The following is a 26,415-nucleotide window of genomic DNA, read 5'->3' on the forward strand; positions in this document are numbered from 1 at the left end:
AGGCCAGCTGTCTGGGACAGAGACCGTGGCCCCATCTGCTAACCCTCTTGCACCTGGAGTTCTACACTGGCTGTCTCTCTCTCCTTTCCCACTTGCTTGTAAAGCAAGACCCAACATATTATAAAAGAATACCTCTTATGGGACTTCCTGGTGACCCAGTGGCTGGGCCTCCACGCTCCCAGTGCAGGCAGCCTGGGTTTAACCCCTGGTCAGGGTGCTAGATCGCGTATTCCACAGCTAAAACCTGCAGCTAAGACCTGGCTTGAAAGAAAGAAGGGAAGGAGGGAGAGAGGAAAGAAGGAAGGAAGAAAAAAAAATAGCTCTTACAGAGATTTACAAAGCTTTGTAAAGCCCCTTCCATCCCGGAAAAGGGCCATTGTTCAATGCACTTTCCTTTTTCAACCCAGGTCGGCACGCTTGACAGCCAGACCCATCTGTGCCCCATTCTCTCTTCCCTCTGACTCACACACCCTCACACGCACGACTGCAGCCCTGGGGCTGAGAGAAACGGGGACACTTCCACAGCGCTCTCTCTTGAGACCCCCTTTATTCCTTCAGGCAGGGCTGAGAAGGACATTCCAGATCTCCCATAGGGGCAGGGTGTGGAGAGGGCCAAAGACAGGAGACCCCAAAGAGGCTTCCGGAAGGGTCATACCCTCTGGCATGGGCCTGAGGACATGGGGGGAGCAGCCGAGTGGACACAGGGCGTGGAAGCAGCTGGGCGGCCAGGGGCAGGAACAGGAAGGGCCTCACCCAGCTCGCGCTCCATCACTTGCCCACTCCAGGCTGCAGTCTGGCCGGGTTTGTCTGGGAGGGTCCACCGGGCAGCTGGGGCCAGTTATGGCGGAGGCGACATGTTCAACAGCCTGGGAAAGCCTGTTACAAATCTCAGAAGAATCCGATAGTAACAAATAACAGAATAATTAGTGCATAATCATCATGGTAACAATGTGAAGCTGAAACTGTCACCGAAGTAGTCCACCCATGTGTACACCGTGGAGACACGAAAAACAGCTCAGCGTGACTCAGCTTTCCTGCCAACATTCAACCAAAAATAAGTGATCTCTGGAGAAGCAGAGGACCCTCAGGTACCCACATGTGTGAGGACCACTCAAAAAATAGACATAAAGTCAGCTCTCAGTGGAGGATGCTATTCCTAGCCGATGTTCAGGAAACGCCCTTCATACTTCTGTGTCACACAGGAGCCTGCCTGGGGCAAGAACACAGAGGCTCCGACCCCATGTGTCTAAATATTTTTAAAGCTGGAAATCAAGCTGACCCCCGTTAGGTGGAGGATGTTCTAGCCTCATGCTTTGACCAGCATACCTTCGTAACAACCTTTTAAGGCAGATTTGATTTTAGTATTTTTGAAATTCTCAGAGTTCTCTGCTTGACCATGAGGTGGAGGAGGTCTGCCTCACCCTCAACCTGCAGCAGCCCAGCTTCCTTCTGATTCTCCCTCCATGTCTCTCTCTCTCTCCCCGCCCCTGCTTTTTTTTTTTCTGTCACGCCATAGGCATGTGGGATCTTGTTTTCCTGACCAGGGATCAAACCTGTACTCCCTGCATTGAAAGCACGGAGTCTCAACCCCTGGGCCACCACGGGAGTCCCTCTCCCACCAGCTGCTTTCACGTTTTGCTTGTAAGTATGCTCACCTGCAGACACAAGCTCCCTGTACACTCCCTGCTGACAGTAGAGCCTCAGTCCCCACCCTTAGCATGTGGGGGTGCACACGCCGATGTTGGGGGTGGGGAGCGGCTCCAGAGTGTAGCCCCCTGGGACAGGCCTCTTTGTCACCTCCTCCTCCAGCCCCTTACTCCATCAGGACTTTACACACAGAAGCCCTGCCCTTCCATCAGATATAACTGAACCACTTTGCTGCTGTACTGCAGAAATTAACACAGCATTATAAATCAGCTATACTTCAATTAAAAAAATCATATCACAGGCATTGAGAGAGGCTGATGATTCCTCTGGGAGCTGGCATGGGTTAGATCCTTTATGTTTCACACATGATGGAGCAAAGTCTTTTTTAAAAGCTTTGAAATGAAGGCCAGTGAGATGTGAATTCCCCGAACGGCCCACACCCTCTTTCTCACCACTCGGCACAAAACATTCTGAGCCTCCCCCTCAGGCACCCAGAAAGAAGCTGAGAAAAAGCAGCCCCGAGGAGGACCAGCCGCTCAGCGCGTGCCGCACCCTCCCTGTCCATCACATTTCCAGCTGCTCTGCCTTCTCCACAGACCTGGGGGCAGAAAAGCCAGGAGGGAGACGTGAGTGTTGCCAAGTATTTGTCAGTGGCTGCCCGTGCTCAGAACATCACCCTCCGACTGACCGAAGCACTCCCCGATTTCAGGCATGTGTGGGTGCACTCCCAGGCCTGAGGGTGGCAAAAGCCAGCTGTTTACAAAAGGATGGGTTTTTATCCCCATGTATTTCCATGAGGTGCTGGAAAAGTGGATGAGTCCCATGAGAGCCAAGAGGCAGACAGAAACTAGAATTACTAGGGACAGGGACTCTGGCCGAAGGCTGGGCCTCAGAAGGAAACTAAGATGTGGAGTCCAGAAACGAGGGTGAGGAAGGGAAAGACGTAGGAAGAGGCAGCACTGAAGGCTCTTTGGAGTCCAAGCATTTCCACTTCATGCTTTTAAAACATGATGGTGATCGGTGGCTAGTGGGAACTCTCTGTAAAGTACCGGAAGCTCAGCTGGGTGCTCTGTGATGACCTAGAAGGGCGGGATGGGGGTGGTGGTGGGAGGGAGGCCCACGAGGGAGGGGATATATGCATAATACATATAGCTGATTGACTTTGTTGTACAGCAGAAACTAACACAACATTGTAAAGCAATTATAGTCCCGTTTTTAAAAACAACATGAATTTGAAAACATAGTAGGAAGTCTGTCTAATGAAATGGAATCACAGCTACGGGTCTACTGGCATTTGTTTACAACCTTAGTCATCAAAGGATGATATTAGTGTTTTGTCACTCACGAGACTTTGGCTGTAAAAGTGTAAAGAAGCAGCACTGTTCTCATTTACCCTGAAAGTTTCCTCTGGGAATTGTTGATGATCCTGATGTTTGCTGGCCAGAGAGGAAAAGAAGTTTGACCCATTACACCTCCCAAAGTCTTTTTCCCCCAACTCAGGGACCAGACAGGTGGTATCTTTTCAAGTAGGCTAATTTTCACATAACAGTATAAAATAAATTATGAATAATAAAATTCATAAATCTACATGTAACTTCTATAAAAACTATCATTTCATACTGAAAAGTTTTTAAATATATATTCATTCATCCAAAATAATTACTGGTTATTATTATGTAAAACACTAGTAATTTAACATAGAAGAAAATAGATTTCCAATTAACTCAGATGGTTTCTCACTAATGTCCATAATCTCTGGGCTTAAATCTGCTAATCAGCATGATTGAGAACCATGCACAATGTTTAAATCTCCTACTATATGGGATGGGTATATACATTTGATATATAGTGAAGTCTTTCTAATACTTTGTAAACATTCTTTGGAAATTCTATAAAGTTGCACTTTTCATATCCCTAAAAGGCCAATTAATTTTTTTCTGGGGCCCTGATGATTGTACTTTTATGTATCTGTTCTTTAAGAAAATCTTCTTCCTTTTGTGGCCTTTACTCTTTGGTTCTATATGATAGAACTTCTAGACCCAATTTTTTAATCAAAAGCCAAGGAAAACGTCCATATTTCCATAACTGCATCCAGGTTTAAGCTCCTAGGTCAGATCTGGATGCTTTGTGGAAGAAGCCTTATTTAGATAGTGTTAGATCTTGATTTTACCGTGTAACAAACTGATTTCGTCTTTAACTTGGGGGATGGAAAAAGTACAGAAAATACAATAATATAATAGACATTACCAAAATTAAACATGTGCATCTGTTCTCTTGAACTCTTTAAAGTTCTCTTTAATTCTTGTTAATGTATTTTTTAAACATTATGAATGGGTTTTAGATTTTTCTTAACATTTTTCTGACATTGTTAACATTATTGTGGTTTCCCTTTGCTTGTTTATTATTGCAGGACATATTAGTACTAGATTTTCTAGTGTTAGACTGTTTCTACATTCCTGAGATGAACTCTTCTTGGTCATGATGTATTTTTCTCATACATTGCTAGATTTGCATTGCTAATGTTTAATTAAGAGATTACATTTAAATTTGAAGTCTTCCCTTTTATGACTTTCCTAACATCCAGGTGAATACTAGCCTTATAAAGTGAGATGGTCTGGCAAGGTTTAACTGAACCAGCAGTTCACGCTAAGTGTAAGAAAGAATCCAGTTTCAGTTGTAGTATACCCACAGTTACAATGTTTCTCACTGCATTTTCTTATAGTAAGTCTTGCCTTAATTGTTGAGTAGCCTTTAAGGTTAAATTATTGACTCGGTTGCTGTCACTGCAGGTTCTGTAGTGACTGTGCAGGGAACTTCCTAGTCAAGTTTCCAACTATCCTTGTAAGAGGGCAGTGAGATCCATTGGGAATCATTAGGATCGTGGCACCAGAAATCAGCGTCTTAGACATTCACACCTTTAACTCTGCTTGAATTCCAAAAGTTTTCAACACATATTAGTGTTTTTTAGAGAAATGCTTTGGGATGCTCACTTCAATGGTATTATCATTTCTCTTGGGTCCCAACTGTGCCAGTATGTCTGGAACAAAACCAAGTTAACGGGTTAAGTGCCAATGATGCCATTACTAATACTCCGTGCCAAGAACAAGTGCCTCCCAGAAGAATATCCGTCCAGTGACTGCTGTCACTCAGGTTGTTGGATGGGCAAGACTCTGTCATATTTAACTTTAAATAAATAAGTGTGTGTGTGTGTGTGTGTGTGTGTGTGTGTGTGTGTGTGTGTGTGTGGAGAGAGAGAGATACTTGGGTGCCTTGAGATCTTTGTATGTGTGCATATATATATACAGGCAGAGAGATACTTGGGTGCCTCGGGATCTGTGTGTGTGTGTGTGTGTGTGTGTGTGTGTGTGTGTGTGTGTGTGTAGAGAGAGAGAGAAACTTGGCTGCCTTGGGATCTGTGTGTGTGTGTGTGTGTGTATAGAGAGAGACTTGGCTGCCTTGGGATCTCTGTGTGTGTGTGTGTGTGTGTGTGTGTGTGTGTGTGTGTAGAGAGAGAGACTTGGTGCCTTGGGACCTTTGTGTGTGTGTGTGTGTGTGTATATAGATACAGATATAGATATAGAAAGAGAGAGAGAGAGATACTTGGCTGCCTCGGGATCTGTGTGTGTGTGTGTGTATATATGTGTATATATATATAGAGAGAGAGACTTGGCTGCCTCGGGATCTTTGTGTGTGTGTGTATAATATATATATATATATATATATATATATATAGAGAGAGAGAGAGAGAGAGAGAGAGAGAGAGAGATACTTGGTGCCTTGGGACCTTTGATTGGAGGTATGCAGCCTCTCTCTAGTCGTGGTGTGTAGTCTAGCTGGGGCATGGGGGCTTTGTTTCTGGATCTTGGTTCCCAGAACAGGATCAAGCCCAGGTCCCCTGCCCTGGAAGGCGGACTCTTAGCCGCTGGCCCACCAGGGAATTCCCTACAATATTTACCTTTTACACTGGCTTGCTCCACAATTATGACTCTGTAAGTGATAGTCACTCAGTCGTGTCCGACTCTTTGCGACCTCATGGACTATACAGTTCATGGAATTCTCCAGGCCAGAATACTCGAGTGGATAGCCTTTCCCTTTTCCAGGGGATCTTCCCAACCCAGGGGTCAAACCCAGGTCTCCCACATTGCAGGCGGATTCTTTACCAGCTGAGCCACAAGGGAAGCCCCATGACTCTGTAAAGTACAATCTAAATTAGAATTTCTCTTAAAATTGCTATAGCAGTTTTTCAGTCCCTCATTAAGACTCTCCAGACGGTCTCCCATAGTTGCCTAGTGTAGAAGATAAATCAGTTAAGAGACTTAATGGAGTCTTGCCTTGGCTTTAAATATCACGTCTGAAAGACATAAGAAAATATCTGATTGATGTCATCCACCTCAGATACCTCAGCAAAGATTTGGCCTTTACCTAAATCAAAGTAAAATCTGAGAGTAAAGTTATTCCAGGAAAAAGGAGCATCCAGACTTTCCTTGGAGAATAATTTTTCTGCTATAATTCTCTTCTTTGCAGGACAATGCTTGCCATCTTGCTTTGTCCCCTACTTGAAAAGCTATTCCCTAGGAAGAGGCGTGGCAACATGAGTCTTCTCGGGATGTGAAACGTTTCAGACATCAGGGGGCATACTAGCGTTTTTCAAGGAACACATGTGGCCTGGTCCTCAAATTTCTACTGTGTCTGAAACAAAATGTCAGCTAGTGTCCGACCTGAATTGTTAAGGTCTAGATAACAGGGTCATTTTATGGAACCACTATGTGGGTTAGAACACAGGGCGTGACCTGTGGTTTACCATTGTATCTCCCAGTCCTGGCATGGTGCCAGGCACAAAATAGGGGCTGGTCTCTTGAATGAATGAAGCCATTTCTGCAGGTCCTTCCAGACTACATTTCAGTGCATTACACTTCTTTTTACTTCCACTTTTTTTTTTCTTATAACTGATTTTTTTTTTAAAGTTTTTGGCCATACTTTGCAGCATGTGGGATATTATTCCCCAACCAGGGATAGAACCCATGCCTCCTGCAGTGCAAGCATGGAGACTTAACTACTGTACTGCCAGGGAAGTCCCTGCACTTCTGTTTTTAAATCAGAGGACTCTGAAATTCAGTCTCTTAAGGATATGCCACGATATTAACTACCCTGGAATCTTTCGCTTATTTTAAATACCAATGTCTTCCCCATTTCAGATACCAATTTACATTCTGCCAGCTCCACTGAAAGTTTAATATGTTCCCCTCCTGTGGCCCATCTCTTCTGTCTTGAAAAATTACCCAGTTAACTGAGTAGGAACCCTAATTGGCCAGTCTCTTTAGATCTGTGGTAGTTACTTTTTAAGATGATCAAATCAAAGCATTCTAATTGAGAAAATGTAAAAAATATAGAAAATCTTGATGAAGAGGACATCACCCATGCACTTAACCACCCAAAGACAACCTCTCTGGACATTCATCAAATAGGTAGACTTAACCATGAACCTGGGGAAACCAAGGTTCAGGCCCCTATAAATCAATAATTTACTTTCATAGTGAATTTTTTGTTTCTAACTTTGTAGTCTTATTCTTAAGGAGTCAAAATTGTCATAAGCTTCAGGCCCCACAAAACTTGGGTCCATCACTGCCATTAGATGATTAATTGATTTTTTAAAAAATCTGGTTCCTTTCTGTTTCATAATACAACTTTTTTCCATTGCCATTTTCATTTAGAATTCCTTTTAATAACAGTGTAGTGTTACAGTGAGTGGATGTGTAGTAGATGAATTGATTTATTAAGTGAATCCTGAATCCTCTAATGTTGGAATCCACTCACCCGCCGCCGCCGCCGCCCCCCCACCCCCCGCCCTGCCATTAGTCTTATAAACGATGCTTTATTGAGCATCCTGGTAAATACATCTTTGTGCATAATGTGTAGAAGTGGCTCAAACCATATGTATATTTGGGGGGCTCTTGATGCATACTGACAAATAGCTCTTTGGAGAAGTAGCATCAACCTACTTTCCCAACAGTGGTATGTGAGAAAACTCGCTTTCTCATCTCCTGTCAGCGATATTTATTGTATTGTGAAAACCTTTGCTGGGACTTCCCTGATGGCCCAGTGGTTGAATATCCACCTTGCGATGCAGGGGACACAGGTTTGAAACCTGGTCAGAGAACTAAGATCCCACATGCCTGAGGGCAACTAAGCCTGTGTGCTACAACTGCTGAGCCCAACCGCAGCAGCTAGAGAGGCTGCCTGCAGCGAAGAGAGATCCCACTTGATGCAGCTAAGACCCAAAGTAGCCAAACTAAAGTTTTTGCCAATTTCATGAGGCTATCTTTACTTTAATAATCATATCTTTCTTATTAAACTGAAAACTATTAGTTTTCCATCAGAATGTACTCTTAACACCTCTTCTTATTTTTAAGGCGTTAGCCATTCGCCGTTGTTACAGTGCACGTATTGATTTGCCTAGTCTTACATTGAATTTGGAGAAACTGAGGAATTTAGGTCATTTGGAATTGTCACCATCATCTGGCTATGAAAAATGTCATTTAGGGGACATTGTAGGAGGCATTCCAGAAGGCAGGCACACATCAGAGTAAGTTGGCCACATTACAGGGAGAATTCAATTCATTTCAACTAAAAGATGTCTGAGCAGCTAGTATACACCTAATATTTTACTATATATTACCCTCTGATGAATACAGCTAATTGTAATGCAGAATTAAAAGCCATGCTTGCAATTTCAGTAAGACGTATTTGAGAAAAATTCTTAAATAGTTAATGGAAAAGTGCTGGAGGAGTGTTTGCGAAAGTGACTCAGAGGTAGAGTGTGTGCCAAGCAAAGAAGTGGCAAGAAAGTCCTCCAAGCGGATGGCCCAGTGTGGAGAGTGGGCGTGCTTGATAAAGTCACGGAGCAGCAGGCTGTCCAACACAACTGTGATGCCCTGGGAATGGGGCATGATCTGGGGTTAATGGGTGAGAAGAGGAGGTTGAGATCTCTTTTAGTTGGTTTGGGGTGCTGTGGCAAGTTACCCAAGACAGAGTATCTTAAACAACAATGTATTTTCCACTGTTGCAGAGACTTGGAAGTTCAAGGTCAGTGTCTGGGGAGGACCCACTTCCTGGTTTGCAGATTGCTATAATCTCACTGTATCCCCGCAAACCAGAGAGCAGAGAGAGAAAAGAAACTCTCCCATGTCTCTTCTTCTAAGCGTGCTATTCCCATGACGGAGTGTGGGGCGTGGCACCCTTATGACCTAATCACCTCCCAGGGGCGCCACCTCCACATACCATCACAGTAAGAATTAAGGTTTTAACATGCATTTTAGAGGAACACAAATATCCAGTTCATAGCGAGGTCGCACAGTGCAAACCCTTACATCCTATTTGAAGATAAAGAACATTTTAGAAGCTATCCCAAACTCTGGAATGGATTCTGAGATTCAGAAGATTATAGCAGTGTGTGACACCACATGACCTGCCAAGTGCATTGTGTTTTTTACAACATGTCACCAAAAGCTGTTGGTGACAAATGGAGTTTCCCTTTGTAGAGCCGTTGAGATGGAAGAACCCTTGAGGCTTCTCAGAAGGTCCACAGATACTGCGGGGCTCCTTTCAGCACTCCTGCTTTTAGGGCTCTGGGCCTTCCTCCACTCCCCCTAGCACGTGGATTATTTCTAACCACGTGTCATCATTTACTTTGGTTGATTTCAAAATAGGAATCTTTTTTCCAAGCTGCCCCCATCATGCTTCCACATCTTCCAGCAGATGGTCAGGCTAAAAGTGTGAGGACAGCTAAGATGGTCCTAAGAGGACAGTTGGAGGAGATGGGTGTAGCTTAATGCAAAATTTCAGAGGCTGTGTGCTTCCAGGGAGAGATCGTGGCTTCTGTATAAGTTAGCTAAGCCATTTTACTGCCTGTAACTTGAGGCGAGCTACCTGGACCTTCCGAACTTCCTTTTCCCTTTCTGTGAAATGGGGGCATCACACCAATCTCAGAGATGCTGATTCCGTGAAATTACACGGGTACTGTTTCTGACACAGAGCAGACATCCTATAAATAAATGTATTTCCCCGGTCCTCTTTCCTCCTTCATAAAAAGGGAACTTCTCTTCCAAAGTCCTTCAGACTTCCTCTAAATCTGGAGCAGCCAGCCCTCACTCAGAGCGAGGGCAGAATGCCAGGGTATGCTGAATCCCACCACTGTGCCAACAAAACGCCACCATAGATTAAGAGAGTTCCTTCTGAGTTTAAGCATTTCTAAATACCTTTCCTGAGCTGAGAAGGCAGGCTGAACCAAGTGTAAAAAGACTGCTCTCCTCTGTTCATAAAGGCATCTTTTCCATCTCCTCTGGATTTTCACGATCTGTAACTGGATTTGTGTACCCAGCTGGCAGCCGCGCTAGCCAGACCCTGAGGTAACCATAGTTCAGGCCCAATTTTTCTTTTTTTCTTTTCCCTCAGAGCAGCCTGCAAATTCTATTTCAAGCGCATACACGTACAGAATGCAGATGTGGGAATGAAAACCAGGCTCTTCTGGGGGGAATAAGGCTGTGATATCTGACTGTTGGGAGGCCACAAGTGGTCCTTGAACAGGGGCCCCACCCAAGCATGGTTGAGGCCCAGACCTCAAACGTGGTTCTGGCCTTCGGATATGACATTAGCAATCACATGGAGAGTCACCGCATCTCCTGTTTGGGGCAGAGACGTTGCACAATCTATGGTCAGACAGGCTTGAAAGGGTTTTTCTGTACTCTGCAAAATGTGTAGCAGTGTGGAAGTTCTGGAAAACTAACTCCTTGAAGATGGTGAAGATCAAAACAGTGATGGAGAAGAGAAAGGGAGCTGCTTATGCTTGTGTGAAAGGACTCCTCTGATCAAGGAGATGGACACTTCAGAATGTGGTTCTCGTGTGTGTCCAAATCAGGAACGAGATTCCTACATCATGCAGCCAAAGCTCTTACAGCCTGAACAGATTCCAAAATCAACATTCCTTTCGGATGACCAATATTAATAAACCATTCATTCATTCAACAAACACGTATTAAGAACCTACTACATCACAAGTTGTATCACAAGTCTTAAGGATACCGAGGCAAACAACAACGACAAAAAACATCTTAAAAAGAATCCCTGGGACTTCCCAGGTGGTTCAGTGGTTAGGGCTCTGTGTTTCAATGCGGGGAGCCCAGGTTCAATCTCTGGTTGGGGAACTAACATCTCACATGCTGCCCAGCTTGACAGAAAAAAAAACCCCAAAACCTGTTTTTAAAATGCAAAAAAAAAAAAAAAAATCCCTGGTGGTCCAGTGGTTGGGACTCTGCACTTTCATCGCCAAGGATGCAGATTCAATCCCTGGTCATGGAGCTAAGATCTTGTAAGTTGTGCAGAATGGCCAATAAGTAAACAAACAAATAAAAAGGAGACCAGAGGAATTATTTAAAAAAAAAACAAACCCTAGTCTCATGAAGCTTCTATTTTATTAAAAAAAAAAAAAAAAAAGAATTTCTGGACTTCCCTGCTAGTACAGTGGAGAAGAATCCACCTGCCAATGCCAGGTACACAGGTTCCATTCCTGGTCTGGGAAGATCCCTCATGTCACGGAGCAACTAAGCTCGTGTGCCTCAGTTACTGAAGCTCGTGTGCTTAGAGCCCATGCTTCACAACTAGAGAAGCCACTGTAATGAGAAGCCTGCCTACCTCAACTAGAGAGAAGCCCCCACTCGCCTCAGCCAGAGAAACCTCAGGCACAGCAATGAAGACCCAGCATAGCCGAAAATTAACAACAAAAAAATCCCCAGCCCCATGAAGCTTCCATTTTGACAATAAACACTAGTAATTGTGAATATATGGATTAAATAGTGAAAAACTCTCAGGAACAGAAATGAAGCAGGAGTTGCAGGTATGGAATATGAGGCAGAAAGGGTGCTGAAATTTTGGAGAAGGTGGTGAGGGAAGGCATGGCTGGGAAGCTGACTTGAATGAAAGACCTGATTGATGGTTTGGATAAATATAGACCTAGATAGAAAATATTTCTCCCGGATTTTTGAGACCATTTCCCCATTGTCTTTGGTTTCTGGGCTGCTGTTGAGAAAGCGAATGCCCTTCTGACTCCTGCTTCTTCTTTGTGACTTTGCTTCCTGCACCCTGGGAACTTGTAGGAACCTCTGTTTTTCCCCTGCCATCTGGAATGTCTCAGTGCCAAGCCTGATTGCTTTTAGCATTTCACGAACCTTTTTTTTTTTTTTTTTTTTGGCCATGCCTTGCAGCATTCAGGATCTTAGTTCCTTGATCAGGAATTGAACCCATGCCCCTCTTTGTCAGAAGCTCCGAGTCTTAACCACAGGACCACCGGGGAAGTCCCTCCCTCATGAACCTGTTCAGTCTCCAACCTCATGTCTTCAGTTTGGAGAGACAAAACAAATTCTTATAATATCTTTGAAAAACTGCTCTGTACTTTTGACCTCCTTACCCAAGTCCCCATTATTAGGAATTGAGCAGCTCTGAGGTAATTCTGTCTTTTTCTTTTATTGGTTCTCACCCTTTTCCCCTCCCTTAGTCTTTTTTGGTGCTCTTTTTGAGATTTCGTCAACTTTTTCTTCTCCACTGAATTTGTCATTTCTGTTCTCATGGTTCCCAGCGCTCGCGCTTGCTCTCCAAAGGTTCCCCCTTTCTCAGACTGTCTCGTCGCTTCTGCGTTTCTGTTTGCTTCTAACATGAAAGAGGCTTTATGAAATGTCTGGTAATCCTTGCTGGTCTGTTCATGCATAAGCAAAGCATGGTTGTACTCCCTGGAAGCTCTTGTATGTGGCCTGGGCTGCTTCGTGATGGGATGACCAGACAGAATCAGAATCTTACCCTCAAAACTCTGTTGGTCTCCCCTCAGAGGACAGTCAGCTTTCCTCCAGGGCTTCCTCCAGTTACCTGACAGAGATGTCAGCCCTTTGCCAGAATTCTGGCAGGGGGGACCTCACACACTGTCCCTTGTCTTGTGAGCCAGAATCCAGTCCACTGGCTCCTCTTTCAGTTTCTGCTTTGGATTTGTGGAGTTGCTTGGCTGAATGGGGTGGAAAGGTGATGGGGAAACTTGTTGCTGTTGTAATATAGTCGCTAAGTTGTGTCCAACTCTTTACAACCCCGTAGACTATAGCCTGCCAGACTCTTCTGTCCACGGAATTTCCCAGGCAAGAATACTGGAGTGGGTTGCCATTTCCTTCTCCAGGGGATCTTCCTGACTCAGGGATCAAACCCGCGTCTCCTGCATTAGCAGGAGGATTCTTTCCCGCTGAGCCACCAGGAAGCCGCCCAGGGAAAGTGTGCTAAACCATTAAACAATTTCAGTCAGCCCTCATGCTTTCCAAGCACTCTGCATTCCAACCTTCAGGAGGATCTGGTGCCTCATTTCCTGAGCTTCTCCAAGCCCTGCAATTAAGCAGAGTTCTGTGTCTGAAGATCTAGGTGTCAGCTTTGCATGGTCTGCTATTGTTTCCTCTCTCACCCCCTTAATTCTTTGATTTATGCTTTTTCAATTCTTCATCGTCATCTGAATGGAATGTCAGAAGGAGATAGAAATAAATCAGTTGCATGAGCTGTTGTATTTAACCACAAGTCATAGTCTATTTTCTTTTGAGTCTGTCCTACCAGCGACTTACTCCAGTGGTACTGGTAGAGGGCCTCAGTAGATTCTCACAGGAAGTGGGATTCAAATCCAACATCGGGATCTTCCATCCCCTGCCTCAAGTCACCTGTCTCTGAATAACAAGTGACCCTAAGCGTAGTGACGGAAAACAACCACAATTATGTATTTGCTCGTGATTCTGCCATTTGGCAGGCTTTCCAGGGAGGGTCTTCTTTCTGTTCGACGTCGGCTGGCACAGCTCTCCTGAGGCCCAGGGTTCCCCCTCAAGCTGGCACTCCCACATAACTGGCCAGTGGTCCTGGCTGGAGAATGGTGCCTGGTGGGGGGCATTAGTCAGGGCTTCCAGTTTTTTCTTCATGTGGCCTCCCAGCGTGGCTCAGTTAGACTCCACAGAAGTTTGGTTCTGTGAGGATGCAGACAAGGCCATGCTCAACAAGAAAACAAGCTCTCACATGCAAACATGTGTCGAGCCTCCATTTTGCATCACACTTGCTGGCGTCTCATTGGCCAAAGCGAGTCACGTGGCCAAACCTAGCCTCCAGGAGGAGGGGACTAGGCTCCACAGGGGCATGATGGTTGGGAGGCATGGTTCACAGGAGCCACATGCCCCCTGGAACTCTGAGATGCTATCATCCTGTGCTTGTGTTGGTGTAGCTGATTTTTTTCCATTTTCTTTCTGACACATTAGGACACCAGACTCATGTAGATATTTTCTTTTGGTAGAAACATTCAATATGTAGTAGAGCCCCAGAAATATTGTAGCATTTCCACTTCAAGCACATTGCTGGATGGACTATAAAGACTTAAACTGGGGACTCCCCTGGTGGTCTAGTGGTTAAGACTTCACCTTTCGATGCAGGGGGTGTGGGTTTGATCCGTGGTCCAGAAGCTAAGATCCCACATGCCTGGAGGACAAAAAACCAACACATAAAACAGAAGTAATACAGTAACAAATTCAATAAAGACTTTAAAATAGGTCCACTTCAAAACAAATCTTAAAAGAAGGACTTTATGTCACTGGCCTGTTGCTATCATGATTGTGTCCCTCGTTAAAGACTTGGGGGAAGAAATTCACCCAATGGGGTCAGATTCCTAAGTACATCTTTCAAGGGAATTAAATATTGTGTTTTGCTTTAGGCTACCAAGGGTTAGCTTCTTGTCCTTTGGTTTTTAAAATAGTTAAAAATGAGCTTCTGTAATACCTGCCTTGACTCTAAAGAATAAGGTATTTACATCATAACCAGAGAGTGTGTTTCTTGAAAATTCCAAGATCACGTCTCTTGTGACATGCTTTTTTGCAAGCACATCTGGCACATTCCTGCCTGCAGTAGGATGGAAGTGGCTTAGCTTGTGCTTTGTGTCATGTGAGTCTTGAGCTGCGACTGATAACTGTGTCCATCTTGTGTGCAGGGGTTCTTTATCTCCAGTATGGAGATGAAACCAAGCAGCTCAGGATGCCGAACGAAATTACAAGTGCAGACACAATCCGTGCTCTCTTCGTAAGTGCCTTTCCACAGCAGCTCACCATGAAAATGCTGGAGTCGCCCAGTGTCGCCATTTACATCAAAGATGAAAGCAGAAATGTCTATTACGAACTGAATGATGTCAGGTAAGCGGTGACGTCATATGTGTCCACCATCTTACATTGACAGTTGCTGCCAAGTCCCCATCTCTCCGTGTCCCAGTGAAGACAGCACGGCTGTTGTGTTAATGAGCAGGTGTACCTTATCCAGGTGTGAATCCACTATCTGGTTTTCTAGAATTCATTGACAAAGTTTGGTTTACAGAGGTGAACACAGACTTCTCCCACCCAGATCTTTGCAGATTACATCTGAAAAGAATGGAAAAACTGAGCCAGTCCACTGTTTATCGTAAGTTAGGGAAGCGATGGCCCAGGAAGATCATATGAGGAGAGGGTTATACCTACAGGTGGAACTTAACCAACTCCTTTTCAAGGGCTCTTGTTCTCATAGACGGAGGCTGTGGACATTTTAGGTAATGATCCCACTGGGCCATAAAATTACATGAAAGAGTTAGAATAAACGCAGTGGACGCAATGCTATCGTCCACAAGAAAGGAGGCCAAGAAGCATTCTCCTTTTCTTGTTTTTAAATAGTTGGCTTTTGCTAAAGGATCCCACTTTCCATGTGGGCTTTCTCCAAGGGCTCCTAGTACAATAGTGAAAAGTGAAAGTTTAGTCTGTCAGTCATGTCCAGCTCTTTGTGACCTCCATGGAGTCTGGACCACCAGGCTCCTCTGTCCATGGAATTTTCGAGGCAAGAATACTGGAATGAGTAGCCATTCTCTTCTCCAGGGGATCTTCCCAAAGCCAGGGATTGAACCTGGGTCTCTCGCATTGCAGGCAGATTCTTTACCACCTGAGCCACCAGAGAAGTCCACTCTTAATATAAGAAGATGTTCTTTAAAAGGAGGCTAAGGGATTCCTACTGTGGCCAGTGGCACAGAAAGGGAAGCACTTTATCAATGCCAATAATGTTATGTCATGAAAAGAGGGACCATCTGAGCCCTTCTTGCCAAACAAGCCTGAGAAACAGGACTGAAATCAACCCAAATGAGTTGTCGCTAGTATAGCCGTTAAACATTTTAGGGCTGAGAAAAAGACTGAGTGATTCATCCAGCCCTTTCATTTGATGGGACCAGAAACTCAGATGCTTAAGAGTTAAGACTTATTCAAGATCATGCAGCCAATTAATGTCTAAACCCAGCCCCAAACCTGACTGTCCACATTCTTGATCAGAAATTGTTTATTTCCTCAGAATGTTCTCCTCTCAACTCATCTGGGCCCCAAGTTGGTTTCTCTGGGTCCCTTCCTTGTGGGGATAGCAGACTGTCCTGTTTCTTCATCATGGAATTAATAAGAACTACTTTTTAAAAATATGCCTCTAGTGCATAATAAATTTCTAAGAGTGATCAGAAATGACGCATTTAGGCTTGTACAAAGGTATATGAGTAATTTAGAGCTTTCAACGTTTGACACATGCCCCTAAGGTATAGGTGTTATGTCTGTTGCCCAACCTTTCTGTTTTTTAAAACATGTTTAAATATTCATGGGTATCAGGAAATTCATGTTTGTTTTTTGACATGAATTATTAATCAAGCTGCCATCAAAAAAATATCCTTAATGTACAAAGCATGAACTTAACCATGAAGTAATCGCACAATATTTAGAGAGTATATTTGCAGTGTATACTCCAATATACTGAAGTTCCAATACTTTGGCCACCTGATGGGAAGAACTGATCATTGGAAAAGACCCGGATGCTGGGAAAGATTGAAGGCGGGAGGAGAAGGGGATGACACAGGGTGGGATGGTTGGATGGCATCACTGACTCGATGGACATGAGTTTGAGTAAGCGCTGGGAATTGACGGTGGACAGGGAAGCCTGGTGCACTGCAGTCCATGGGGTCGCAAAGAGTTGGACACGACTGAGTGAATGCACTGAACTGATACTTGCAATAAGATAATCTCATGTAGTTGTTTTTTTTTTTTAACTTGGATGTGCTGCTTTAAAACCGTCTTCTTGAATTTTTGCAGTTCGAGAAATTGAGGGGAAGGGTAATAATAAGTACACATGAAACTACACAAAGCCACTTTTGATTGTGGAGTTCAAGGCTGATGAAATTATTGTAAACAGTTGGACCCCCCCTGTCTTGCAGCTCATGCAAGAATTTTTATAGTACGAGTCATGGTTTCCTAGACATGAGTTTCTTTCCCAAGCCTCAAAGTATGACTACTAAGACTTTCTGTGCACATTCTTTGGGGGTATTGTGATGTAGTCACAAAAAGAGAAATGGGAGGGAAGACAAAGAGGAAAAAGTCCCCCAAAACTTTCAAACTGAAATGGTCCTTCTTGATGCAAATTCAGTTGATAAAACAAAGCAGCACTTGAAAGAAGTGATTGCTTTAAATGTTAATAATTTCAGTTTGTTTCTATCTGCAAAAGGGATGTTCTCATTGATTCTTAGGCTGCAGTACTGATAACCTGATTTTTAAAAAATCTCATTGAAAATGTGTAAGGGGAACGTCATTGGTTTATAAATTTGTCTATAATTTTACTTTTCAGAGTTTAGATTTACATATGAAAATGGATCTAAAAATATTTAAGTGGATCTAAAAATATTTAAATGTCTTTATTTGGTGATGAATATACTATTTAGGCAAGATGATAACATGTATGTCCTTTCAAAGAATTATTATTCTTTGCTTTTTTTGCATAAAATCCCTCCAGTATATTTTATTTAAATTGTAGAATAAATTTTCACTATCAGCATTAAATAGAACCTTGCCTGCCCCCTCTCCCAGCAAGGGAAAAAAAAAATGTAGCATGTACATTTTACCTGAAGACACTGGCTTTAATATTCTAAACCCAGAGACAAATTTCATTCACTGCCAGTATTTTTGAAGTGAGGGAATATTTGTTAAACATTTGGAGCTTTCATCATGGTGTTGAGTTGTCCATATTTTCCTTGGGGAAATGCTACTGAGAGTTTAGGTTGAAACTCTGTGTTGTAAACGTTGCCATGGCAAACGCAAGCTGGGCCTTTTCTGTTGGTTCATCTTGGATGAACATGTTTCTAAATTAGTCCTAAACCAACCTCCTGTGTTTTAAATACCTTCAGAACCACATGAAGTTTTTTTTGTTGGTTTTTTTTTCTCATGGCTTAAGTAAGGTTTTCAGTTTCTTCACATCGTCACTTGGGACTTTGACCCCCCCATGCACCTGATGAGTTCCTGCAGTGAATCCCCACACCCTTTCCCTCTGCGAACTCTTCCCTTCCTAGTCACTCAATCTTTTCTAGTAACAAGGACCACACGCCTCCCCTTAAGCAGACTTCTAAGGAGTTGCTTGAAATGTGGAGCGACGGTACAAGCTGGGGCTAGTCACCGCTTCAAAGCAAACACTGACAGATATTTGATGGAAGGAAGCAAGACTAGTCCAAGGATCCTCCAGTTCATTGAAAACAAAAACACAAGCCAATCATCCCAGTGATTGTGATCGGCCCACAATACGTGTGGCTGCACCTGGAGGAAAGGAATGTCTTCCTGCACCAGATTCCCTGAGCTCACCATGCCAGCGCTGGCAGGCACCGCAGTGTAGACAGGGCTGAACGTGCCTGGGGGGGGGGGCCTCTTCTGCTGATGAAAACTGAAGATGGAGGGCGAAGGACGTCGTAGATATTCATAAGCTCTTAAATAATTTCAAGGTAGGCTGTCAGCGAGATGTGGTTCTGTCCTTTGCTGCAGTCTGATTGACTCTAGAGTTTCTAAATGTTGGATTCCAAGGGAGAGACAAACCAGGGGAAGAATTTATCTACTGCTTTTTCTGGAATTCAACTTGTATGTAGAACAGTATTTTTTTTTAAGTCCATTATGGAAGGGAAAAAAATCATAAAGATGCCAGTTTTGATCTTTGTGGTACTTTTTTTCTGGACTGCAAATACCTTTTCTTTCCCTGGATATAGGTGTTCAGAGGAAAAAAGCATTTTTCGTTTGCATCCATTCATGAGATAAGCAGAAAACCAGGTGTCTGGGCAAAGTAAACAATTAAATATTTAAATATTAACCAAATCCCTTTGAACAGATTGTAAATATGGGAACTTTATTGTTTCATGAAGTGTTAGCTTTCCTTGCTCAGAATCTTGAAAGAAGGTTTATGCTACCCGATATTTATGGGTGGAGAGCTATGGAGAAAGAGTAATACTTTCCTGAGGAATGGGGGAAAAAAGGAAAGAAAAGCTGAAGTCATTTTTCTCCTTTGCCTTATTTATCTTTGCCTATTTTTATGGTAAAAGAACTTTTTGTCTGGTTGATTGCACACAACGGCTGGATTGTCTGTAGATATCTTTTACCCGATTCTTATGAGTAGATGAGAAGGAAATGGCCACAAGAAGGCTCCTTTCATCTGCCATAGTTATTGATGTTTTTGATTCCAGGAACATTCAGGACAGATCCCTTCTCAAAGTGTACAACAAGGATCCTGCCCACGCATTCAACCACACACCGAAAACTGTGAACGGAGAGATGAGGGTGAGTGTTCTTGTTCTATTTTTACTTTAATTCTATGGGTCGAACCATCATCCCGCCTCTGGCATGTGGTCCGGGTGTGATCACACTGAAACACCAGGTATGCGGGGTTCTTAACTGTTCTTCTTCTTGTCTAATGACATTGTTTGTTGGTAGAGAAGTCAGATTCCCTCATTATTTGGAGTAAGAGGGTTCAGACAGGGCTTGACACATCCTAATTCATCTCTAAGCATGGAATTTAGTTAGGTCCTCACTCCAAAGGGGTCCTGAAGATCTGTATGTGAAAGGGTTCTTGGTCTGTAATAAATTAACTTACTCGGAGGATCTCTTGCTAATTTTTTTCCTCCATTTAAAGCAAAACTGACATACGAATGACAGCAAAACCTGTGCACAACGGCATGTGGAATCTATTAATATCTTTCTATCAGCTATTCCAAGTCCCAGCATTCTAATTATTGAATACATTCTTCACTTTCTAATTCAGGACTGTTTGCTGTTGCAACAGCAAATAGTGTTAAATATTATCAAATGTCACCTGCATGGTGTTGAGGGCAAAGTACAAAAATCTGCATGTTTTGTGAGCTAAAATTCTCTAGATTTAGAGCATTGTAGAAGATTATTCAGAACACACAGGCATGTTTTGAAGAATAAAGCACAGGGAAGCTGAAAAGACAGATTGTAAAATCGCACTAATGCAAGTCCATTTGAGTGAGAGTGCATTTCTAACAGTAATGCTAGTGGTTCCTTCCTCTGCAGTAAAAATGAGCAGCAAAAATAGATTCGCTTTCCAGATGCACCTCCACCTCCCCACCCCATCCCCCACCCCCAAATTTAGAACATGCCTCGACATTTTCTATCATCCTTTCTGATGATTAGCACTGGATGCTGGAGTTTAACTAGAAAAAAAAAAGTAAATGATTAGGATTTATTGCCAAAGAAACCCAGGCACTGCCTGTCCTAGAATTGCAGGAGGTTTCTTGAAGGACTCTGCTTCCTGGCAGTGAATATTAGTTTGTGTTTAGCTGCTGTACCAAATTATTACATATTCACTGGCTTAATATGACCCAGATTTACTGTCTTACAATTCTAGAAGTCAGAAGTCCAATATAACTTCAGTGAACTAATAAAATAAAGGGATCATTGGCATTCCTTTCCAGAAACTCCTATTTTTCCCAGCTCTTGGAGGCCACCCCCATTCCTTGGCTTGCAGCCTTCTTCCTCCGTCTTTAAACCCATGCAAGTACCGTCTTTCTGACCTGGCTTCCCTCGTCACACCTCCAACCCTTCCTCTTCCACTGTTAAGGACACTTGTGATTACATTGGGTCCTGTTCTCCAGAATAATCTCCTTATGTTAGTGTCAGCTGATCGGGCACCTTCATCCCCTTTCCCATGTAGTCACAGGTTCTGGAGACTTGGATGGAGATGTCTTTGTTCTGCCGGCCACACGGGGTCTGTGAGTTGAGGACCAAGAGGTCAGGAGGTGCAATAGAAAGTGCTGGGAGAATTTCCACGTGGTTCTGGACTGCAAGCTGAGTGATGACATTGTAGGATCAGAGCCTACACACTTTTTGAGGAAGAGGCCTCTTGCGTTCTCCATGGCTGCTTTTTTTATGTCAGAAATGACATGTGATTTGAAGGGGAGGCTGAGCTGCTACTGCAGAAAAGCTTGGATTTGGAAGCTTATTTTTAGTCAGTTACACTTTCCATGTAAACCAGCTCCACGTGAAGACAGATGGAGTCATGCTCATCACGAAGTATGTGCCAGATACGATGCTTCTCTTTGCTTTTCATGACCTCATTCATCTCTTGCTAAAGCAACATTCTTAAGAGTCTTTGCTCCTTGGAGATCCTTATTTTTTGATATGTCTAGGAGTTTCATGGTGTTCAGAGTTGTGTTTTTGTTTCACGGAGCCCACACAGGGGCCCTAGAATTGCCTCTGAAAATCTTGTTTATGGCTGGGGAGGACACCTGTTTTTAACTCTTAAGCAGATGTGGAACCTCCATAAGGACCAGCAGTAAAGCAGGGAGAAAATCAAATATTAACCATCTGGATAGAGCCTACTAGGATTCAGAACTTCGACTCTGGGTTTCAGTAGTGTTGCTCTATTTTTACTTTTAGATGAGACCCTTGTGGTCACTTTCCAAGTTGCCCACAGCCTACTTTAGACAGTGCTATTCTCTGGGAGAGAGTCAAACTGTTCTCCCTGGAGGAGAATAAACAAATGTTCACCATCCAACCCATAGAAAAAGCATTCAAGTTTCAATGAAGACAACTAAGAAATGAGACAGAGAACGTAGTTTTAAAACCAACTCGCCAAAGAAGGGGTGGACACAGTTCAACAAGCTGGTTCTCATCCAGTGGGCTCTCAAAAAAGTTCTGTACAGAAAAATTTTCAGTTTTCTCTTTTGTGTCAAAATGGATTTTAAAAATGTATAGTCTCATGGAATAATTATCTGATCAGCAAATATAACAACATTCTTTTGTTTGTCAATGTTATAATTTGGTGAATCATAAACTGGTATTAATGAAAAGCCATTTTTCAATATTAAGACTTAAAAAAAATCTTTTATTTCTGGAATAAACCACACTTGATCACACACACACACAAAACAAAACCCAACTTGGTGTTATGTCTGCAGTTTGCGACTTGGCCCCTTTTCATGAATTCCAGGAGCTAAAAGACCTGGAATCCCTTCAGCCTCACCTTCTGGCTCTGGGGGCTGGAGTTCTCTCTCCTTCCTGATGAAGGTGGATGCCATCAAAGGGAAGGAAGCTTTGTGGAGCCCTGCCAGGAACCCAGCTGCATAAGCCCACTGCTCGTGGTAAAGATGAGAAATAGAGAACAGAACAAGGATCAACGGCTCTAGACTAACTCAAGGGGAGGAATTTGTGGATAACTGCTCACCTGAGTTGGTTAAACGCAGTCCTGTACCTGAGGTTGTTGGTCCATCGCCAGTCTCCCAAGGCAACCTGAGCCGGTCGTCCCGGCTACCCACTTGTTACCAATATGCCTGTGTGACTTGGAGAACATTGGTGGGACCAAGGTCATGGACCTCAGAGCATATGTGGAATAGATGCTTAGTGGGAAAGACATGTGCTATATTTTTCATTGAGCATCTAGCTGAGCATGTTTAAAATTGATTTATCTTTTTAATTTGAGGTATAGTTGACATACAATATTGTTAATTTCAGGTATACAGCAAAGTGATTCAGTTATTCTTTCAGATTATATTCCATTGGAGGCTATCATAAGATATTAAATATGGGGCTTCCCTGGTGGCTCAGCCAGTAAAGAGCCTGCCTGCAATGTGGGAGACCTGGATTTAATCCCTGGGTCAGGAAGATCCCCTGGAGGAGGAAATGGCAACCCACTTCAGTATTCTTGTCTGGAAAAATCCTATGGATAGAGGAGTCTGATGGACCATAGTCCATGGGTCACAAAGAGTTCGATATAACTGAGCAACTAACAACAAAAAACTCTATTAAAAAAAAAGATTTTGAATATAGTTCTCTGTGCTATACAGCATAAATCCTTATTGAATACCTACTTTCTGTATAACCGTTTGTATCTATTAATCCCATACTCCTAATTTGTCCCTCCCTCTCTCTCCCCTTTGGTAACCCTATGTTTTTTGTTTTTCCTATGTCTGTGAGCCTGTTTCTGTTCTGTATGTAGATTCATTTGTGCTGTTTTTAGATTCCATGTATCAGTGGTATCATATACTATTTGTCTTTCTCTTGACTTCACTAAGTATAACATTCTGTAGGTCCATCCATGTTGCTACAAATGAGAATATTTCATACTTTTTATGGATGAGGAGTATTTCATGGTGTGTGTGTGTGTGTATATTTATGTGTATATATACACACGTACATACATGCTTATATATGCTGTGTGCTGAGTCACTTCAGTCGTGTCCTACTCTTTGTGACCCTATGGACCAGAGCCTGCCAGGCTCCTCGGTCCTTGGGATTCTCCAGGCAACAGTACTGGAGTGGATTGCTATGCCCTCCTCCAGGGGATTTTCCTGGCCCAGGGATCCAATCCACATCTCTTACTTTCCCTGCTTTGGCAGGTGGGTTTACCACTAGTGCCACCTGAGAAGCCCTTTGTCTTCTTAAGCCAGTCGTGTATTAATGGGCACTTAGGTTGCAAACACCGTCTTCCAACAACACAAGAGATGACTCTACACATGAACATCACCAGATGGTCAACACCGAAATCAGATTTACTATATTCTTTACAGCTGAAGATGGAGAAGTTCTACACAGTCAGCAAAAACAAGACCAGGAGCTGGCTGTGGCTCAGATCATAAACTCCTTATTGCCAAATTCATACATAAATTGAAGAAAGTAGGGAAAACCACTAGACCATTCAGGTATGACCTAAATCAAATCCCTTATGATTATGCAGTGGAGGTGACAAATAGATTCAAGGGATTAGATCTGATCGCCAGAGTGCATGAAGAACTGTGGACAGAGGTTTATGACATCATACAGGAGGCGGGGATCAAGACCTTCCCCAAGAAAAACAAATGCAAAAGGCAAAATGGTTGTCTGACGAGGCCTTACAAATAGCTGAGAAAAGAAGAGACGCTAAAGGTAAAGGAGAAAAGGAAAGATATACCCATTTGAATGCAGAGTTCCAAAGAATAGCAAGGAGAGATAAGAAAGACTTCCTCAGTGATCAATGAAAAGAAAAAGAGGAAAACAATGGAATGGGAAAGACTAGAGATCTCTTCAAGAAAATTAGAGATACCAAGGGAACATTTCATGCAAAGATGAGCGCAATAAAGAGCAGAAATGGTATGGACCTAACAGAAGCAGAAGATATTAAGAAGAGGTGGCAAGAATACACAGAATAGCTATACAAAAAAGGTCTTCATGACCCAGATAACCACGATGGTGTGATCACTCACCTAGAGCCAGACATCCTGGAATGTGAAGTCAAGTGGGCCTTAGAAAGCATCACTACAAACAAAGCTAGTGTAGGTGATGGAATTCCAGTTGAGCTATTTCAAATCCTAAAAGATGATGCTGTGAAAGTGCTGCACTCAATATGCCAGCAAATATGGAAAACTCAGCAGTGGCCACAGGACTGGAAAAATCAGTTTTTGTTCCAATCCCAAAGAAGGGCAATGCAAAGAATGCTCAAACTACCACACAACTGCAATCATCTCACACGCTAGAAAAGTAATGCTCAAAATTCTCAAAGCCAGGCTTCAACAGTACGTGAACCATGAACTTCCTGATGTTCAAGCTGGATTTAGAAAAGGCAGAGGAACCAAAGATCAAATTGCCAACATCTGCAGGATCATGGAGAAAGCAAGAGAGTTCCAGAAAAACATCTATTTCTGCTTTATTGACTATGCCAAAGCCTTTGACTGTGTGGATCACATTAAAATGTGGAAAATTTTGAAAGAAATGGGAATACCAGACCACCTGACCTGCCTCCTGAGAAATTGGTATGCAGGTCAAGAAACAACAGTTAGAACTGGACTTGGAACAACAGACTGGTTCCAGATTGGGAAAGGAGTACGTCAAGGCTGTAGATTGTCACCCTGCTTATTTAACTTCTATGCAGAGTACATCATGAGAAACACTGGACTGGATGAAGCACAAGCTGGAATCAAGATTGCCAGGAGAAACATCAATAACCTCAGATATGCAGATGACACCACCCTTATGGCAGAAAGTGAAGAACTAAGGGGCCTCTTGATGAAAGTGAAAGAGAAGAGTGAAAAAGTTGGCTTAAAACACAACATTCAGAAAACTAAGATCATGGCATCTGGTCCCATCACTTCATGGCAAATAGATGGAGAAACAATGGAAACGGTGAGAGGCTTTATTTTTGGGGTCTCCAAAGTCACTGCAGACAGTGACTGCTACCATGAAATTAAAAAATGCTTGCTCCTTGAAAGAAAAGCTATGACCAACTTAGACAGCATATTAAAAAGCAGAGACATTACTGTGCCGACAAACGTCCGTCTAGTCAAAGCTATGGTTTTTTCAGTAGTCATGTATGGATGTGAGAGTTGGACTACAGAGAAAGCTGAGCACTGAAGAATTGATGCTTTTGAACTGTGGTGTTGGAGAAGACTGTTGAGAGTCCCTTGGACTGCAAGGAGATCCAACCAGTCCATCCTGAAGGAAATCAGTCCTGAATATTCATCGGAAGGACTGATGTTGAAGCTGAAACTCCAATACTTTGGCCACCTGATGTGAAGAACCGACTCATTGGAAAAGACCCTGATGCTGGGAAAGATTGAAGGTGGGAGGAGAAGGGTACGACAAAGAATGAGATGGTTGGATGGCATCACTGATTCAATGGACATGAGTTTGAGTAGGCTTTGGGAGTTGGTGATGAACAGGGAAGCCTGGCGTGCTACAATCCATGGGGTCGCGAAGATTCGGACACAACAGCAACTGAACTGAACTGAACTAGGTTGCTTCCATATCTTGGCTATTGTAAATAGTGCTGCTGTGAACAATGGGATGCGTGTATCTTTTCCATTTAGAGTTTTCTTTTTTTCCAGAACTGAGCATTTTTGAAGCTATCTATCCAGGGAGACTCATGGTTCTCTGCTAGAACTGAGCATCTCCTGATTCTTTATACGTGGGTGCAAATCTCCCTGATCTAAATGAATTGCCTGGCTTTTGTTTCATCACATTAGATAGGAGCTTTGATAATTCAATTCCCAAGGGGCTGAGCTCATCACATGGAATGGGCCCTTTTGCTAAAATTATATATGTACTCACAAGTTTGTAATTCACACATGTGCAACTAAGAAGATGATGAGATATTCCATTCTGCAGCTCTCAAAGGGTACCAGGGACTTTCCATTCACTGGACCTAGTGGGTTTTGTTGTTTTTTGTGTTTTTTTTTTTTTTTGCAGTTTTCAGGCTTTTCCACTTTCTTCTTATTTATGTATTTAATTGGCTGTATTGGGTCTTAGTTGCAGCATATGGGATCTAGTTCCCTGACCAGGGCTCTAGCCCCGGCCCCCTGAATTGAGTGTGAGGAGTCCTAGGCACTGGACTACAGGGAAGTCCCTTTTTCTCCTTCATGTGTACTTTGAGATTACTTCCTGA

At 43.2% G+C, this 26,415-nt stretch overlaps 1 protein-coding gene across 27 annotated transcripts in view; it reads left to right on the plus strand.

Annotated features, from left to right (window-relative positions):
- The window catches only part of KIAA1217 (KIAA1217 ortholog), an 817,826-nt gene that overhangs the window by 679,441 nt on the left and 111,970 nt on the right, over positions 1-26,415 (plus strand). For all 27 annotated transcript variants that reach the window (XM_069547449.1, XM_069547447.1, XM_069547448.1 and 24 more), the window contains 2 exons: positions 14,684-14,882; positions 19,229-19,322. In XM_069547449.1, coding sequence (XP_069403550.1) covers positions 14,684-14,882; positions 19,229-19,322 — 293 coding nt within the window. The remainder of the gene's footprint in view (positions 1-14,683; positions 14,883-19,228; positions 19,323-26,415) is intronic.

Source organism: Ovis canadensis, chromosome 13, assembly GCF_042477335.2.
Source record: "Ovis canadensis isolate MfBH-ARS-UI-01 breed Bighorn chromosome 13, ARS-UI_OviCan_v2, whole genome shotgun sequence".
Classification (NCBI taxonomy): Eukaryota; Metazoa; Chordata; class Mammalia; order Artiodactyla; family Bovidae; genus Ovis; species Ovis canadensis.